We start from the raw sequence: 17,176 nt of genomic DNA, 5'->3' as shown, positions 1-17,176 counted from the left end.
GGCCAGTACGTCCCACCTTCTCAACCCGGAGATTGGACTAATATAGTTGCCCCGGGCTCGGGTCTGAGTCTCAGGCACGAGCCAATGAAATCAAAGGCCGAGTGGCGTTGCCGCCCTCTGTCTTTTTCACCAATGGCACGACAAGATGGCAAAGAGGCGTGGTTGAGTGATCCCAGAGGGCGCCAATCAGATCCATACCAATCACTGCCTGGAATGTGTGCGCGTGTGGCCGGGTGACAGGGGCGGAGGATGGGCGGCTATCACCAGGCCGCTTGTTGAAAATTGCCCAATCACAGCAGAGGCTGAACTGAGTGACGGGAAGGCGGTTCAATGGGCGGCGCGGAGGCGGAGCCGTGGGGGCGGGCTCCCGGTCCCGCTGTCGGCGGCCGGCGGGCAGGCGACTCCTGTCCCGGGTGGAGGCGGCGGAGCCGGAGCCGGGGGAGGGGGCAGCGGCTGTCTCACGGACCACGGCGGCGCCCGCAGCTCCTCACCGGTGAGGGCGCCGAGCCAGGACTCGGGGGTCCCGGGAGCGGGGCGTCGCGAAGCCAGGGCTCCTGGTGTTGGGGGGTTGGGACACTGAGGGCCCGTAGGCTCTGCTGCCGTGGGGGTGCGGGGCCCTGGGGTCTGCAGGGTGCTCGGAGTCCTCGACCCGGGCTTGGCTGTTACAGGGGGCAGCCAGCGTCTGAGCCGGGGAGGGGAGGGGAGGGGAGGGGAGGGTCGGGTCGGACCGGACCAGATTGGGTTCTGTGGGACGGAGGCGTCTGTGAGCAGGCCAGCCAGCCAGAGCGGGTGACATCACCGACCACCCTCCCCCGCCCGAGCCCCCTCCCCTCCTCTCCTCGCCGCGCCTTTTGTCCCGGCCGAGCTCCGCTCTGCCCCGCCCATCCGCGAGGGAGGAGACTCCCGTCAGTGACTTCATTGAGTAGGTTCTTGGGGATTGGGGTCGGGTCCTCCCCAGGGAGAGGCGACAGGAGCTCACTGCCTCTCGGGCCCTCACAATCACACCTGTCATAGGTACACACGCTGCCACTCACAAACACACGCTTGCACTCCCAGCCTCACTGACACGCTGCCATACAGCCGCTCACAGCCAGCCAGACACTGCTGCACCTGAGAGCAGGTGGCCACGGGTCCTCTCCCTTCACTCTCCACACCTGGGGATCAGGTCCGGCACCTGCTGCGCCAGACAGGCCTTGCTGGGCACGCGCCTCTGAGAGTCCGAGGAGGTGGCTTCCAGAGCTGCAGCACTTCAGGCCGGCTCCGGTGGAGCGATCAGAGGTGAGGGGCTTGGCTGGGCATGTTTAAGCGCACAGTGCTCTCCTGCCCACCCCCAGCAGCACCCCCACTACAGGCCCGAGGAGCTTTCCGGAGCTTCCCACACTCCTGGGGAGAAGACTTCTTAGCCAGCTTGATGTTTAAAATTCAGCTGGAGCCCTTAAAACTTCGAGCGTGGACGCTGAATGGGTTTGTAAAGTTTCGGTAAGTCCCTCCGGAGAAGGGCACTCATACCCATACCCAGTCAAACCCTCCACACGGCCATCCCTTCCATTGCCTTCCTGCTTCCTCCACCTCATCCTCATCCCCTCCGTGACATACAGGGACCCCTCTCCTGCCTCACCTACATATTTGAATGAATTGCACCCCTTTTCATTCCTCTTATCTCAAACCCTTCAGGTATCCATTTTCCACAGACATTTCCTCCAATATTTCAACTCTCTACATTCCTCCCTTTCAACCCATCATTAACCCATTTTCCACCTCAGCCATTTCCACTTGTCACTCATCCCCCTCCATCAGTACATCATTTTCGGTATCAGCCATCTCCCCTCCCTGTACCTCAACAGTCCCCCTTGCCATTTTCTCCCCATTTTTCCTTCCTGCCTCTACCTTAACATCCTCCTCATTCTTCTCCATCAAAGGCAGTGCCATGCCATGGGGCTCCTTTGTCATTCCAACACGTGGCCTGTGGGTAGGGGGGAAGGGAAGGAGGGAGGAAAGCAGAAGTAGAAAAAGGAGGCAGATCCTGAAAGAGCTTGCCCTGTATCTGTGGAGGCAAGAGATGTATGGGCCTAGAGCAGCTAGCAGGTGGGTACCAGGGAGGAAGCTGGCCGGGTGCGGAGGTAACGCAGGGACAGAAAAAGGAGGTGGGTGGTTGGTGAACTGTTCCACTGGCCCTCTGCCTGGAAGCTGCTGTAGTTCTCTGGGGGCACCCTCTTGGTGTGCTAGGGTTCCTTCCCAGTCCCAGGGAGAAGAAGGTGTGGGTTGAGGCAGAAATGGCAGACCACCCCCAGCTCCCTCTCAGACGGCTTTTGCTGCCATTTCTGAAAATGGCTGCCCCCCCGCCCAGGGTGCTCTTTCTTCTCTGCCTCTCCCAATCCCCCCCCCCTACATCTCCCCCACAGACGTGACATGCTGGTGGGGGGTGATGGGGGAGTACCCGCCTTTGTTGAGCCTTTTCTTCGTCAGAGAAAGGTGACTCCCAGAACCATGAGTCAACCCAGCCACCTGCAGCAGAGCCTATGGGGGCAGAAGTGAGGGCCATTGTCCCTGCCCACCTAGGGCCTTGGGCACCTCCCCCTTACCCGGTTACAGCCCTCACTCCTGCCAGGACACCCTGTACACCTCCCTTCTGTGAAGCAGTCAGAGGCAGAAAGGCAGGTCTCAGCTGTGGCTGCCAGCCTAGGACATTGCTAGAAAGACTCTGGTTCTCCTGGCTTTGGCAGGGGTTGGCCAAGTCTCAGAAGGGCTGAGAATGGTTTCTGGCCATTCCCCCAGAGAGCTCTAGCTACAGGAAAGTCCCCCTTCCCCTGATATCCACCACAGACACACCGATGGAGGGAGACTAGAATGGAAGAATTTGGGTTGTGCGTTTCTCTTAAAACAAATGCTCCTGCACCCACCTTAAAAGGGACTCAGAGGAATATGGGTCTGACGCTGGGCCAGATCCTAAACTGCAGGGCGGACTGGGGCGCGGGGTGGGGCTAGGAGAGTATTAAGGAAATGGTGGTTGGTTAGTGCCCAATTGTCTCCTAACAGCTGGGGTTTAAAAAGTCCTGTCCCCAGGATGCTTTTGTTCACTCACACTGGTGCTTAGGCGGCACAACCCTCACAGTTTTGTGTGTAGACGCTGGGAAATAAGGGAACCGTTGCCCTGGTTGGGGGAAGGACAGTATCGCACCCCCTGCTAATGAGGGAGTTGGAAACAGCAGTTTCCAAAGGCTGTGAGTCACCCTGTGATCTGAGTCACACGTGAGGCTTAGCATCTTCAGGGGGTGGGGGCGGGGAGGCCTGGGGTCTCCAATGGCAGAGAGGACTCCAGACACCCATTCCCTGACTCAGTCTGGCTGGCCAGGACAGCTGGCGGAAGACCCAGGCCTGTTCCCAGTCCTGGGCCACTGCCCCAGCTGCCCTCAGCCTGGGCACCATGCCTGAGGTGTGGCGTAGGAACCACGATGCTCAGGTGACCTCACCCGTTACACTGACCTTCGCCAGCTCCTGTGTGTGGGTCGCTCAGTCCATGGTGCCACCTCACTCAGCAGGGCCTCTCAGGGGTCCTCAGACTGGCCCAAGGACCAGGGCCTCCGCCTAGCCCCAAGAGTGGGCCACAACCTTCATTTTCCTGCTGGGAAAACCCAGGAGGTGAGGACGGAATCACAGAATTCTAGAATGTCAGAGCCGGAAGAGATCATCTAGTCCAAACCTTTCATTTTACAGATGGGGGGTATACAGGCCCACAGAACAGGCATGACCTGCTGAAGGTTACCCAGGGAGTCATTTAGGGATTGCAAGATCATCAGGAACAGGGCTGGGGCAGAAGAGGAGAAGGCATCAAGTCTTGGCCCTGGGTTTCTTTCAGAAACAAGGAGACCAGTGCTGGTCCAGTGGCTGTGATGGGAAAAGATTATTACAAGATTCTTGGGATCCCATCGGGGGCTAATGAGGATGAGATCAAGAAAGCCTACCGGAAGATGGCCTTGAAGTACCACCCAGACAAGAATAAAGAACCCAATGCTGAGGAGAAGTTTAAGGAGATTGCAGAGGCCTATGATGTGCTGAGTGACCCCAAGAAACGGGGCCTGTATGACCAGTATGGGGAGGAAGGTAAGAGGGCAGCACTCTAGCCCAATCCCGGACCCCTTTGCTTGGTAGAGGTCCTGGGTGCACCAGTTTGTGTAGCAGGGAACTGGAGGCTGTGGAGGGGTGAGGGCGGCACGGGTTTCCAGCACTGCCACCCAGAGGAGACAGGAGCCCACCCACTACCCAGCTCAGCTCACCCTAGTTCTCCCCGCCTCTCTATGCTCCCTCCCTCCTTGGGTTCAGGCCTTAGAGAGGTCTGAAGCAAGAGCCAGAGGCCTTCCCCGCCCTTCTTTCCTTCCCAGCCTTATTAGTCCTGCCTGAAGTCTCTGCTGCTTCATTGGCTGATGGGGAAGGTTGGGGAGAGGGAGTGTGTGGCTCTCTGAGGACAGAGCATTTACATTCATCAGCATAAAAGTCTGGCCCTTAAGCAGCCTGGGAATTAACTACCAGAGCTCTGAGCAGAAATGGTTTTCCCCTTCTCTCCCCCAGTCCTGCCTGCTTCTGGCCAGCAGAACAGAGGTGGAGCTTTGCCTCCCAGAGGAAGTGGCAGGGATCCAAGGGTGGAAGGGGAACTGCTGCTGGCATCTTCCCCCTTCCCTGGGGTAGCTGGTGGCCATGGGGTGGGAGGCAGGAAAGGCCCAAATAAAGCCTCTGAGAGGGAGGCCCCTCCCAGCACATCCCACGGCCATGATGTAGCTGCTAATTCTGGGCCTGCCCCTCAGGGCTGCCTGCCATCCGCCAGCCACAGGCACCTGTCAGGCTATATTAAGAGACATTGTCACGCTGAGGACTCTCCTTCCTGGGAAGAACTGTCCTTCCTCCCCAACAGAATCCACGTTTCTTTCACATTCTCCTCCTCTTCACCCTCCCCATTCTATCCTCAAAACTAAATGGGCTAATCATATGTAGATAAGAAGGTTATTTTCTTCCCCTCCTCCTGGCCTTGTGTTCCATGCCCCTCTGTGCACCCTCGTCCTCCCAACTCCCTCTTCCTATTCTCCATGCTGCCGGTTCCTTCCATTCTTCCTGCCTACCTCCTAGACGTGCCAACTCCCAGATTCACCAGATACCGGCTGGCACCCCCAGTATTCTTCCAGCTAAGACATTTTTCTCTCTGGCATGGAGCAATGGGAGGGATAGGAGTGGGAAAGAGGGAAGCAGTGCAGACACCATGCCACCATGTGACCTGTCTTGGAATTGCACCCATTCCTCCATTCAGCCTCACCTTTGTTTAGAAAGAAGGCAGGAGCTGGGAGAGCTCCCCGGAGATACTTCACCCCTTCTGCCTAAGTGAAGGGGTCCAGACGCCAGGTTCTGATGCAGAACCCCATCCCAGGAGGGCCCCTGAGGATGCAGCATGGCCTTAAGGGGACCTCCATGACCTGGGGAGGGAGAAGCAGCTTAGAAATGTTGGTTATATTTCTGTCCACCCTGCCCAATCCCCAGCAGCCATCTGTTATAGAGCAGTTATACACACAGACTCCGTGTGCAGCTCCAGCAAGGGACAAGTTGCTCCCAGCTTGAAAGGGGGTAGCAGTGGAAGAACAGAAATCTCTATAGAGAGAATTACCCCTTCCCTTCATCATCGGTCCAGCCTCCCTCCCTCTCTCACCAAGCTCTGCCAGGCTGCTTACACTTGCTTGATAATCAGCCCCTCGATAGAAGGAAAGAAGAGATCCTAGGTCTTGGGGGAGGGGTGAAGAGGCAGCTGCCACAAGTCCCTGAACCGTCTGCCACTTGTCCTCTCTAGTGAAACTCAAATCTGCCCTTGTGGTTCCAGGAAATAAGAGGCTAATTTAGGCTCAGATCTCCATGATCAGTTGAAATTCTAGATAAACGGCCTCAAAGAGAAGGGTCTCTTTCCTAGCCTAGACCCCATCCATAGTCTCCATATTCCAGAGCAGTTTTCAGTGTGAACCCTCTCCCCACATCCCCCACTACCGCCAGCACCTCCTCCTCTGCAAGAAAGCTGCCTCCAGGAATCTGAGCCCCTTAGGACCCGACAGAGAGAGCAGCTAAGGTCACCACCTGCCACGTGCCAGCCCATTCATGCATTTTGGTTGCTCAACATTAGGTGTGGGATATGGAGTTCGCTGTTGTATAACTCCAGGGAGCTCCATTCCCATTGTAGTCTATGTCTGTACAATGTGTGAATGACACTCCCTAAAGTTGTGTAACACCGAGCAGAGTGTGGGAACAAAGCATTTGAAAATTTTTTCTAGAAAAATATCTCTTCATCTCCAAGCTAATGAGCTTTCCCACTTTTTAAGGCCTCCTGATTTCCCATTTGAGCAGGAGTCAGGGAAAGAGGAAATATTGCTAGAAGCAGAGTGAAAGTGGTCTTCCTCCTGGGTTGCATCCCTACCCTATTTACGACTGTTCACTTACCAGCCCCCTCTGTGGTCACATCCTGTCTGATTGCCCCTTGTCCTGTATGTCTTTGGAGATAAGCAAAGATTTGGGAACCAGGTATGACTTGTAATGTGATACCAGCTAGTCATTCAAAGCTTTTTGAGACACCTTTGGACCATGAGTATGTGGAAAAGATTACAGGACTGGAAGTCACATCCTCTAAGTCCTCTAGTCCTGGCTTTTCCACCTATTGGGTAAGCCAACCTCTTTGAATCTCAAGTTGTGCATTGTTATTAAATATATAATTAGGAATGGAAAATAATCTTGCCAGAAGCCTTTCTTACTCTATTAGCCTGGCCCTCTCTGTGGGATTTAAATGTTGCCTCTTTCTCTAGGCCTGTGAACTGGGAGCTAGAGGGCAGGGGGAAGACACTGGGGTGGGGCCAGGATGAGCCACACTGCCCCTAACTTCTCCTCCCCTCTAGGCCTGAAGACCGGCGGTGGCACATCAGGTGGCTCCAGTGGCTCCTTTCACTACACCTTTCATGGGGACCCCCATGCCACCTTTGCCTCCTTCTTTGGTGGCTCCAACCCCTTCGATATCTTCTTTGCCAGCAGCCGCTCCACTCGGCCCTTCAGTGGCTTTGACCCAGATGACATGGATGTGGATGAAGATGAGGACCCATTTGGTGCTTTCGGCCGTTTTGGCTTCAATGGGCTGAGTAGGGGTCCGAGGCGAGCGCCAGAACCACTGTACCCTCGGCGCAAGGTGCAGGATCCCCCAGTGGTGCACGAGCTGCGGGTGTCCCTGGAGGAGATCTACCATGGCTCCACCAAGCGCATGAAGATCACAAGGCGTCGCCTCAACCCTGATGGGCGAACTGTGCGCACCGAGGACAAGATCCTGCACATAGTCATCAAGCGTGGCTGGAAGGAAGGCACCAAGATCACCTTCCCCAAAGAGGGTGACGCCACACCTGACAACATCCCTGCTGACATCGTCTTTGTGCTCAAAGACAAGCCCCATGCACACTTCCGTCGAGATGGCACCAACGTGCTCTACAGTGCCCTGATCAGCCTCAAGGAGGTGGGGCCTAGTCAGGCTGTGTGTGTGTGCTGGGGAGATGGTGGGGACATTCCCCCCCTTCCTGCCAGCTGGCACATTCTTTCCCCACTCAATCTATTTCCTTCCTTCCCACTCACCTTGCCCCACCTTTTCCTCACTTTCTGCTTCGTCTTCCCCAGGCGCTGTGTGGCTGCACTGTGAACATTCCCACCATCGACGGCCGAGTGATCCCTTTGCCCTGCAATGATGTCATCAAACCAGGCACCGTGAAGAGACTCCGTGGGGAGGGCCTTCCCTTCCCCAAAGTGCCAACTCAGCGGGGAGACCTCATTGTTGAGTTCAAAGTTCGCTTCCCAGACAGATTAACACCACAGACAAGACAGATCCTTAAGCAGCACCTACCCTGTTCCTAGGCTCTGCCCCAGCCAGTCCAGAGCCTACCACAGCAATACCCCCAACACTCACTTCCACTCAATGTGCACCCAGCTTGATGTCCACTGGACACTGGCAACTTTTTTCTAAAATGCAAAAAAAAAGCCACTGGTTTTCAGGAAAATGTTCCTGTCCCTGACCCTTTCAGAGCTGGGCTGCCTGGGGGGAGTGGGAGGGAGGTGGGGAGAGCTAGCCCAGGCCAGGGGTCAATGTTCATGTCACTAGCTTTGAATCCAGTTTCCACTGCAGTGGCTGGAGAGTGACCTGAGTGCTACTTGAAGATATGTAGAGATTCCTTATCCATGCCTGTACATAGCATGTCCTTCTCCCCTCAGCTTTGCTAATACCAGTCCCCTCCCTTCCCTTTGGCTTCCTGCTGTTGGGGGCAGAAGAGAATAGAAAGGACATTGCTTTCTCAGCCCCACCCCCAGGTCCACAGTGTCTGAGGTTATGGCACACATATTCATGCACAAGAAGCACTCACCTAGAGCTGTCTGTGCCTCTCTGGGAGAGAGGAGAGGGGATAAGAAGGGAAGGTTCACAACCTGTGAACAGGACTTGAGCACGAGACACTTTTCCTCTGGAGCAGGGTGGTGAGCTCCTCAGCAGCCTCCGCAACAGCTGCCCTGCCTACACCCACAGAGCTGGAGGTTCTATCCTCCCTGCTGCTCTCAGGAGTGTTCAAGGGTGGAGGGCAGGGAATGGGGCCTGAGGTATTAAGGCTAAGAGGTTGGGGGCAGGGCCCATGTCCCAGCCTTCATTAGGAAGGGAAAGGGCTTTGGGGTCAGGTGGCAGCTATTCCCCACCAAGAGATTCAGGGTCACAGGTTTTTCCCCACACCTCTGAACTCAGGGCCTAGCCACCCCCAAACTTCCAAATCCCACTTTTGTGATATGTGAAGCTACTTATTTCTTACCCTTGGAGGCTGTGTGGGGAATTTCCAGCCCTTTCATGCCTGTGTGATCCCGCCCCACCCCCACAGTTGTATAAAGGTCATAGTGAAGGAGCTGGGGGAAGACTGCTTCAGCCAGATCCTGGGGTGGGGTCTTTAGGTTTTCTCACTTTGACAAGCCCCTGAATGTTTTTATAGTAGTTTTTTTGTATTTTTTTGTAATGACAGTATTATGTAAAAAATAAAGTATTTTAAAAATATGGCATCTGAGCAGGAGCAAAAAACCAGGGATGGGGGTGGGTGAGGAGGGCCACTGTCACCCTCCCTCCCGGGCTCTGGTCACCGTTGAGAAGCCCAAGCAGACCCTCAGTATAAGCTGAAGCTGACCCCTGCCTTCCTCTAAGCCTCCTGGGATTTCTAAAACATATGCTCCAAGCACAGCACAGACAGAAAGTACCACTCAGCTATTAGAGGAAACATCTGTTTGGGAAGGAAAAATATCCCTGCTCATGAGAGACAGAGACCATTGTCTTCAGATGCTTTAGCATGAAAACAAATAGATTTTCTCTTCTTGTCTAAACTTTCTCTGAGTCAGATAAATTTTCCTTCTAGGAGAAAATTTATCTTCTAGGAGGGGATGGAGGACTTTTTTTTTTTTTTTTTTTTTGAGACGGAGTCTTGCTCTGTCGCCCAGGCTGGAGTGCAGTGATGTGATCTTGGTTCATTGCAGCCTCCATCTCCTAGGTTCAAGCAATTCTCCTGCCTCAGGCTCCCGAGTAGCTGGGATTACAGGCATGTGCCACCACACCCGGCTAATTTTTGTATTTTTGGTAGAGATAGGGTTTCACTATGTTGCCCAGGCTGGTCTCAAACTCTTGACTTCAAGTGATCTGCCTGCCTTGGTCTCCCAAAGTGCTAGGATTACAGACATGAGCCACTGCTCCTGGCGAGGCTGAAGGACTTTCTGGCTAACTAGAAGAGACACATCCCCGAAGACAGAGCCTGGCCATTGGAGAGGGTAGCCAGAGGTACCTGGCCTCCTTGGCCCATGCTGGTGAGGCCTGGCTATGGACACAGACTCCCTGGGAAGCATTGAACACAGCTGCAAATCCTTGAATCTCACAGTTATCTGGGGATGTCTGTCCTGCCCTCTGACCTGCCCATGTCTACTGAGACAACTGGCCCTCAGGAACTGAGTGGTGGCTGCATGAGGGGGCACTTGTCCCTTTCCTGCGATCTGGGTAGAAAGGAGCCCTGTAGTTGCAGAAATGCCCATCTGCAGGCTCTGCCTAACCCTGGACGTCCTCCTGGGGCTCACTTTCCTCTGAGCATGAATCCCACATCTTCTCCAGGATCAGGCTATGACAGTCATGCCCTCCTGAGTGCCAGTGTCCCCAGTACTATCCAGACAGCACTGCCTTCAGCTGGGTCTGGCTGAAGCTGACACTAACTGGCTTTTTTCCCACAGTAAAGACACTGAACAAAAGCTCCTCATCCTTTCACCTGAGGTACTTTTGTACCTCCTTTGAAAGGAGGAAATGTGCAGAAACCAGAGGGTCTTGCTCACAAGGGTATCTGCTAATCCCCTGGCCTGAGCAGGGAGACACCCCCACCCTACATCCCCTACTCAATGCTCTCCTCCTTTGGGGCTCCTAGGGTAGCCTCTCTCCTGACTTGTGGCTAAATTCTTGTCTGGGATTTTTCCTAGGGCCTGAAGATTTGGGATTCTGGTCTGCTGGGCCAGACTGCTCCCTTTGGCCTCTGTGTGGACATAAAAGACCTGGGAAATTATCATGTCCTGCTGAGCACACTCTGGGGATAAGATTTTTTTTTTTTTTTTTTTTTTTTTTTTTAAGACAGAGTTCACTCTGGTCACCCAGGCTGGAGTGCAATGGCACGATCTTGGCTCACTGCAACCTCCGCCTCCCAGGTTCAAGCGATTCTCTGGCCTCAGCCTCCTAAGTAGCTGGGATTATAGGCGCCCACCACCACACCCGGCTAATTTTTGTATTTTTTAGTAGGCACGGGTTTTCACTATGTTGGCCAGCCTGGTCTTGAACTCCTGACCTCAGGTGATCCGCCCGCCTTGGCCTCCCAAAGTGCTGGGATTACAGATGTGAGGCACTGCGCCCGGCCAGGGATAGGATTTTGAGAGCCTAGAAGCAAGGCTATCTGCGGCAAGGAACGCTTCAATGGGAAAGTCCTAAGGCTGACTGTAACCTTACCTGCAATTTGAACCTTACCCTTCTTAGAGGCCGCATGAGGAATTTCTGCTATTGTAATGCCTGTGTAACCACCCCTAGAGACACTGAAGTGTTCACAGAGCTGTAGAAAAGTCAAGACAGTAAAAGAGCTGTGGGAGAGACTAGTTCAATCTGGTCCTGAGGAGTTGGGGTCTTTTTTCTCACATTGATAAGCCCCTGAATGTTTTTATAGTAGGTGTGTGTGTGTATGTGTGTGTGTGATTTTGTAATGATAGTACTATGACAATCATTTGCTCATCTTGTATGACAGTAATATCCTCTTTAAGGCTTGGCCATCCTGGATCTTGGGCAACCAACATTCCTGGCTGGGGAGTACTCCTTAGTCACTGGAGCCCCTTGACTACTCAGATGGGCATTTATCTCCTGGACATCTTCCCGTTGTGGCTTAGGAACTGAAGTCTCTTTGGAATTCCTACCTCCCTGGCCTCTTTGGCTCTTAAAGAAATTCCTAATCTCCGATATCCTTTTCCTAAAGAAAAAACTCCAAAAAGATGCTATGCTCTGTGGTGAGCCCCTTCTGCCTCCAGGCACTGCTCCTCCATGGCCAGAGTCTGTTGGGATACAACTCCACTCTCATCCGTTGGGTATGTCCTGCCTTTGTCTGACTCGAAGTGACTCTGGATTGCCTCTCTTGGCCCTCAAAGTCCCACTCTGACATGACTTGTCCATGGAGAGGGCAAAAGGAGCTAAAAAGTTTGTTTGCTGTCCTTGAACTAGGGTCCTCTGGACTTCCTTGCTTACAGTTGAGGAGGCAAGGACTCTCCAGGGTGGGGGCTGAATTCCTTGTGATTAGCTTATCTCCTGACCTGTCTGTTTCTTTCAAGGAGCTACGCAACCTCAATTTAGCCATCCCTGAAACATGGGTGGCTGAGGGATAAAGGTGGACTTGGGAAAGGAGCCATGATTTGGTCTCTATCACCTTAAGTTTTATGGATTCAGAGACTTTAAAGAGGTAAACTCTATCTCTGCCATGCTCAAAACCATACCACTTAGGCTTCTAGTGCCTGCGTAGCACCTGCATCAAGAAAGGAAAGCTTCCAAGAGGTATTTAGGCAGTGTTCCTGCACTGAGAGTGCCAAATTTCCAGTTTTCAAGCAGCTATAGGACTTCCCAGAAGGGAGTGATATATCACTGTCAGCAAGCCATGAACAATACACATATATAGGCCACCTGCCCAAGTGAACTTTCAGGGTGTTTTCCAGTTGCTTCCAGTCTAGGTTCTCTCTTGAATGCATTTATAAGTCGTTTCCTGACCCACTCCTTGAGTGATTCAACAAGTCATTTTTTTTGGTCTCCTCTGATGAATCAGCCCCCAAAACCCCTACTGGGTAGCTTTCTGAACGCCTTGATAGGTTACCTTTGGGACTCTTTCTCAGGCTATGCCTCAGACCCTTCCCTAGGTCATTCTGAAACTTGACGGGGGCCCCTCATATGGAAGCTTCTTAGGTGCCCAATCAATTCTTCCTTAGACTCTTGCTGCCTTGACCCATAAATACCTCGAGGGCTGTAAGAATCTATGATTGTTCCTTAGCTGAGATGTGTCTGTTATTTGCCCTGAGGCTGCATCAGCACCAAAAGCTCTTGCATCCTCTAGGCCAGGACCCACTAGTGCTACATGAGGCTCTTCCAAAAAGCTGTGCTCTAGTTGGTTCCAAATACTATTGCTTATAGGAAATTCTCTAGGAAGAATAGAAAATGGCCCATAGTCCTGGGAGGCCAGGCTGTACCGAACAAGGTTGGGAGTTGGAAGACAAAAAGCTTCCTAAGATCTCTGAATTAGAGAGAGTAAAAGCTAGAAATTTTCAACAAATGTTGAGCTTCAGTTGGGGTGAGAGACTATACCTCATTCTGGGTCCTAGGAAAGGATACCCCAGAAGCCTTAATCTGGGGTGAAGAAGAAAGTAATAGGAGCAGGAATGAGGATTGAAGGTGGGCCCAAGGTAGGTGCTGGGATGAAAGAGAGTTTGGAGCTGGGGGAGCAGTGGAGAACCTTTAGCCTGTATTTAAACCAGAAAGTGGAAGTGGGCATTAGAGATTCTACTGACTAAAACAAAGAGAGACTCCAGTGGAAAATAATCACCAGAAACCAGGACAGTAGCCACCAGGGCCTCACTGGTGAGACTCCAGGAGAGATAGCTCCATCTCCCAAGATTTTTGAATCTGGGAGCTGCTGAGGATGTGCAGCTGCTCTGGTTTGTCTTTGGTGCTCCACAGTGGTTGGGAACCTATGTTATCCTGTATGCCAGCAAGTGGCTCTAAATAGTTCCAGAAAAATATACATATATACCCCTCTAGCAAAGACTGGGAGACTCATTGGGTGAAATCATTTAATGAAACATCTGTCCAGTCTTTGGCTAAGCTAGTCAAGCAGACACTTCAGGGGCCACATACAACAACAAAAATACAGAATTTACAGAATTATTAAAGTCACTACACGAGCAAACAACAACAATGACAAATAGCAACAACAAAGCTTGGAGGGAAGGGGGAATCTAATTTCCAGAAATACCACATTATACTATTCTAAATGTCCAGTTTTCAATAACAACTATAAGACATGCAAAGAAAAAAAGAGAATGGCCTATATACACACATGAGGGGAAAAAAGCAATCAACAAAAAGTGACCCTGGGGAATCCCAAACATTAGATTTACTAAAAAGACTATAAGTCAGCTTTGAAAAAAATATTTATAGAGGCAGGGTCTCACTATGTTGCCCAGGTTGGTCTCAAACTCCTGGCTTCAAGCAATCCCCCCGCCTCAGGCTCCCAAAGTGCTAGGATTACAGGTGTGAGCCACTGTGCCTAGCTAAATCTACTATTTAAAATTTGTTTTTAAAACAATGAAGAAAAACTTTGTCTAGGCCAAGCAGTGGCTCACTCTGTAATCCTGGTGCTTTGGGAGGCTGAGGCAGGTGAATTGCTTGAGGCCAGGATTTCGAGACTGGTCTGGGTGACATGGCAAGACCCCATCTCTACAAATAGAATGAAATAATTAGCAGGGAATGGTGGTACCTGCCTGTGGTCCCAGCTACACAGGAGTCTAAGATGGGAAGATGGCGTGAGCCCAGAAGGTCGAGACTGCAATGAGCCATGAGCCATATTCACACCACTGTGCTCCAGCCTGGATGACAAAGTGAGAACCTGTTGCAAAAAAGAAAAAAAAAAAAAGACTAAAAAACTTAACAGAAGTGTGGAAATAATGGCTCACTCAATAGAACTTATCAATAAGGACGTAGAAATTACTTTTTTAAATAACCAAATAGAAACCCTAGGGTTGAAATGTATTATAACTGAAATGAAAATTTTGATAGGAGCTCAAGAGCAGAGTTGAGAAAGCAGAACAAAAATCAGTAAACTTGAAGGTAGGTCAACTGACATTATCCAATTTGAGAAACAGAAAGAAAAAAGAATGATGAAAAATGAACAAAACCTATAAAACCTGTGGAACACCCTCAAGTATAAGAACATAAAAATAAATAACAAAAGCCTGAGAAAGAGAAGAGAAAGAGAAGGCATAAATATTTAAAGAAATAATGTTTGAAAACTTCCCAAATTATATTAATCTACATACCCAAAAAGCTCGATGAGCTCCAAGCAGGATAAACAGCAAGAGATCCATACCTAAACACATCATAATCAAACTGTCAAAGACAAAGACAAAAAGAGCATCTTGAAAGAGGGAAGAGAAAAATGACTTGTCACATACAAGGGGTCCTCAATAAGATTAACAGCTGATTTGTCATCAGGAGCCATGGAGAAGGCAGGGGATGGGCATACTCAGAGTACAAGAGAAAAAAGTCTGCCTAGCAAAACTGTGTATCAAAATGGGGAGTTGGAGGAAGAATATGGAGAAAAGCACTGCCATAGGACAGCTGAGACTATGGCTGAGAAGGTGTCAGTGGACAGCATGGAGAGGTAGGCTCTCACAGCAGCTAAGGAGCTGGCCACTTAGAAGCATGAACCAAGACTGCACAAATTCTGGGAGCTGCACCTGAAGTAGATTGAAGCTTGAAAATTAAATCACCAAGAAGTTGTGGAGGACGACAAAAGACTTAAAACTACCTGCAAACTGGGAAGCTAATAAGGCTCATTTCAAATGGGAATTGCAGGAAGGAGAAAAAAAAAAGAATGTTCAGACAAAGAATATGAGAAAAGATACAGAAAGATGGGAGAGGAAAAACAAGAGGAAAAACTCCAATCTGGGATTTTTACATTATGCCACTTCCGAGTTACACTAGTATCACTGGTTGACCAAGCAGATCAAACCTGACATAGAAAGATATCAAAAACTAAGAGACAAATATGGAGAGGAGTTCTACACAACATCCAACAGCCTTCTTCATGGAACATATGTGCCTTCCACGAGGAAATTGATAGGACAGAAAAGCAAATTGAAAAATGAGACGAATATAGCTGGAGACACCCTTAGGATTATGATGCAGATATCAAGTACTAAACATTTAAAGAATTAACACCAATCCTTCTTAAACTCTTACAAAAAAATGAAGCAGAGAAAAACTTTCTAACTAATTCTATGAGGTTAGCATTACCCTGATGCCAAAGGCAAATAAAGACATCATTAGAAAAGAAAATTACAGACCAATATCCTTTATAAATATAGATGATAAAATCCTCAACAAAATATTGGCAGGTTGAACTCCACAGCAAATTAAAAGGATCATTTACCATAACCAAGTGGAATTTGTTCCAAGAATGCAGGGGTGATTAAACATAAGAAAATAAATCCATGTAATACATCATATTAATAGAATGAAGGGGAAAAACCAAATGATCATTTCAGTCGACGCAGAAAAAGTATTTAACAAAATCCAATGTTTTAATGATAAAAATTAAGAAAACTAAGAATAAAGAGACCATTTCCCAACATGATATAAAGTATTTATGAGAAACCCACAGCTAGCAGGATATCAATGATGAAATAGTGAAAGTTTTCCCCCTAAGATCAGGAACAAGAAAAGGATGCCTTGTTAGTTAGTATTGTAATGGAAGTTCTAACCAGAGCTATTCAACAAGAACAAGTAATAGAAGGCATCAACTGAGAATGGTGGCTCATGCCTGTCATACCAGCATTTGAGAGGCCAAGGTGGGAGGACTACTTGAAGCCAGGAATTCAAAACCAGCCAGGGCAAACTTTTCCTGAGGAAAAGTTTGGAACTTCTTAGAGATTGATTAAGTGGTTGTGATCAGAATGTTCATAGAAATATAGACAGTAAAGGCCACGCTGACAATGTCTCAATACAAATTAAGAACTTATTGGGAACTGGACCAAACCTTGTTAGCAGAAACAAAGAACTGGCTGCATTGCCTCCATGCTCTAGGACTCTGTAGAAGGTCAAACTTAAGAGTAATGACCTAGGGCATCTGGTGGAAGAAACTTCTAAGCAGCAAAGCCTTCAAGAAGTGGAGTGGCTGCTTTTACCAGCTTACAATCAGTTCCAGCAGGAAAAGAACGACCTATGAACCCCAAATATCTGAGACAGGTCTCAAACAATTTAGAAAGTTTAATTTGCCAAGGTTAAGGACACACCCATGACACAGCCTCAAGAGGTCCTGATGACATGTGCCCAAGGTGATTGGGGTACAGCTTGGTTTTATACATTTTAGGGAGACATGAGACATAAATTAATATGTGTAAGATATACATTGGTTCAGTCAGGAAAGGTGGGACACCTCAAAGGTGGGATGGGGGTGGGAGTGGGCTTCCAGCTTATGGGTAGATAAAAGACAGAAGGTTGCATTCTTTTGAGTCCTTGATCAGCATTTCACTGAATACACAATTTAATCTGAGCCAGGCATGGTAGCTCACACCTATAGTTCCAACACATTGGGAGGCTGAGGCGGGTGAATCACTTGAGGAGTTTGAGACCAGCCTTGGCCAACATAAAGAAACCCCGTCTCTGCTAAAAATACAGAAATTAGCCGGGCATGATGGCACATGCCTGTAGTCTCAGCTACATGGGAGGCTGAGGCAGGAGAATCACTTAAACCTGGGAGGCAGAGGTTGCAGTGAGCTGAGATTGCACCACTACACTCCAGCCTGGGTGACAGGGCGAGACTCTGACACAAAAAAA

General features: G+C 50.2%; 1 protein-coding gene and 1 long non-coding RNA gene across 13 annotated transcripts in view; one reads left to right on the top strand and one right to left on the bottom strand.

The window, feature by feature from the left end:
- The window catches only part of LOC114672767 (uncharacterized), a 29,684-nt gene extending 21,927 nt beyond the window's left edge, over positions 1–7,757 (bottom strand). Inside the window, exons 1-4 of the long non-coding RNA XR_013404756.1 lie at positions 7,633–7,757; positions 5,303–5,459; positions 3,484–3,619; positions 1,888–1,963 (exon numbers count right to left, since the gene is read on the bottom strand). This is a non-coding gene — a long non-coding RNA (uncharacterized LOC114672767). The remainder of the gene's footprint in view (positions 1–1,887; positions 1,964–3,483; positions 3,620–5,302; positions 5,460–7,632) is intronic.
- DNAJB5 (DnaJ heat shock protein family (Hsp40) member B5) lies at positions 407–9,077 on the top strand. Of its 12 annotated transcripts, none has more exons than XM_015117514.3 (5): positions 407–493; positions 1,338–1,479; positions 3,857–4,101; positions 6,915–7,516; positions 7,675–9,077. In XM_015117514.3, exons 2-5 carry the CDS (start codon positions 1,412–1,414, stop codon positions 7,906–7,908), a joined length of 1,149 nt encoding a protein of 382 aa, XP_014973000.2. In that variant the 5' UTR covers positions 407–493; positions 1,338–1,411; the 3' UTR covers positions 7,909–9,077. The 12 variants fall into 12 exon arrangements, with proteins under 12 accessions (XP_014973000.2, XP_077822037.1, XP_014972999.2 ...); XM_077965911.1 differs by having other exon boundaries at positions 3,857–4,145; positions 6,883–7,516; XM_015117513.3 differs by having other exon boundaries at positions 1,335–1,479.
- The last annotated feature ends 8,099 nt before the right edge of the window (positions 9,078–17,176 follow it).

Source organism: Macaca mulatta, chromosome 15 (assembly GCF_049350105.2).
Source record: "Macaca mulatta isolate MMU2019108-1 chromosome 15, T2T-MMU8v2.0, whole genome shotgun sequence".
Taxonomy (NCBI): Eukaryota; Metazoa; Chordata; class Mammalia; order Primates; family Cercopithecidae; genus Macaca; species Macaca mulatta.
This window is presented reverse-complemented; position numbering and strand designations above follow the sequence as displayed.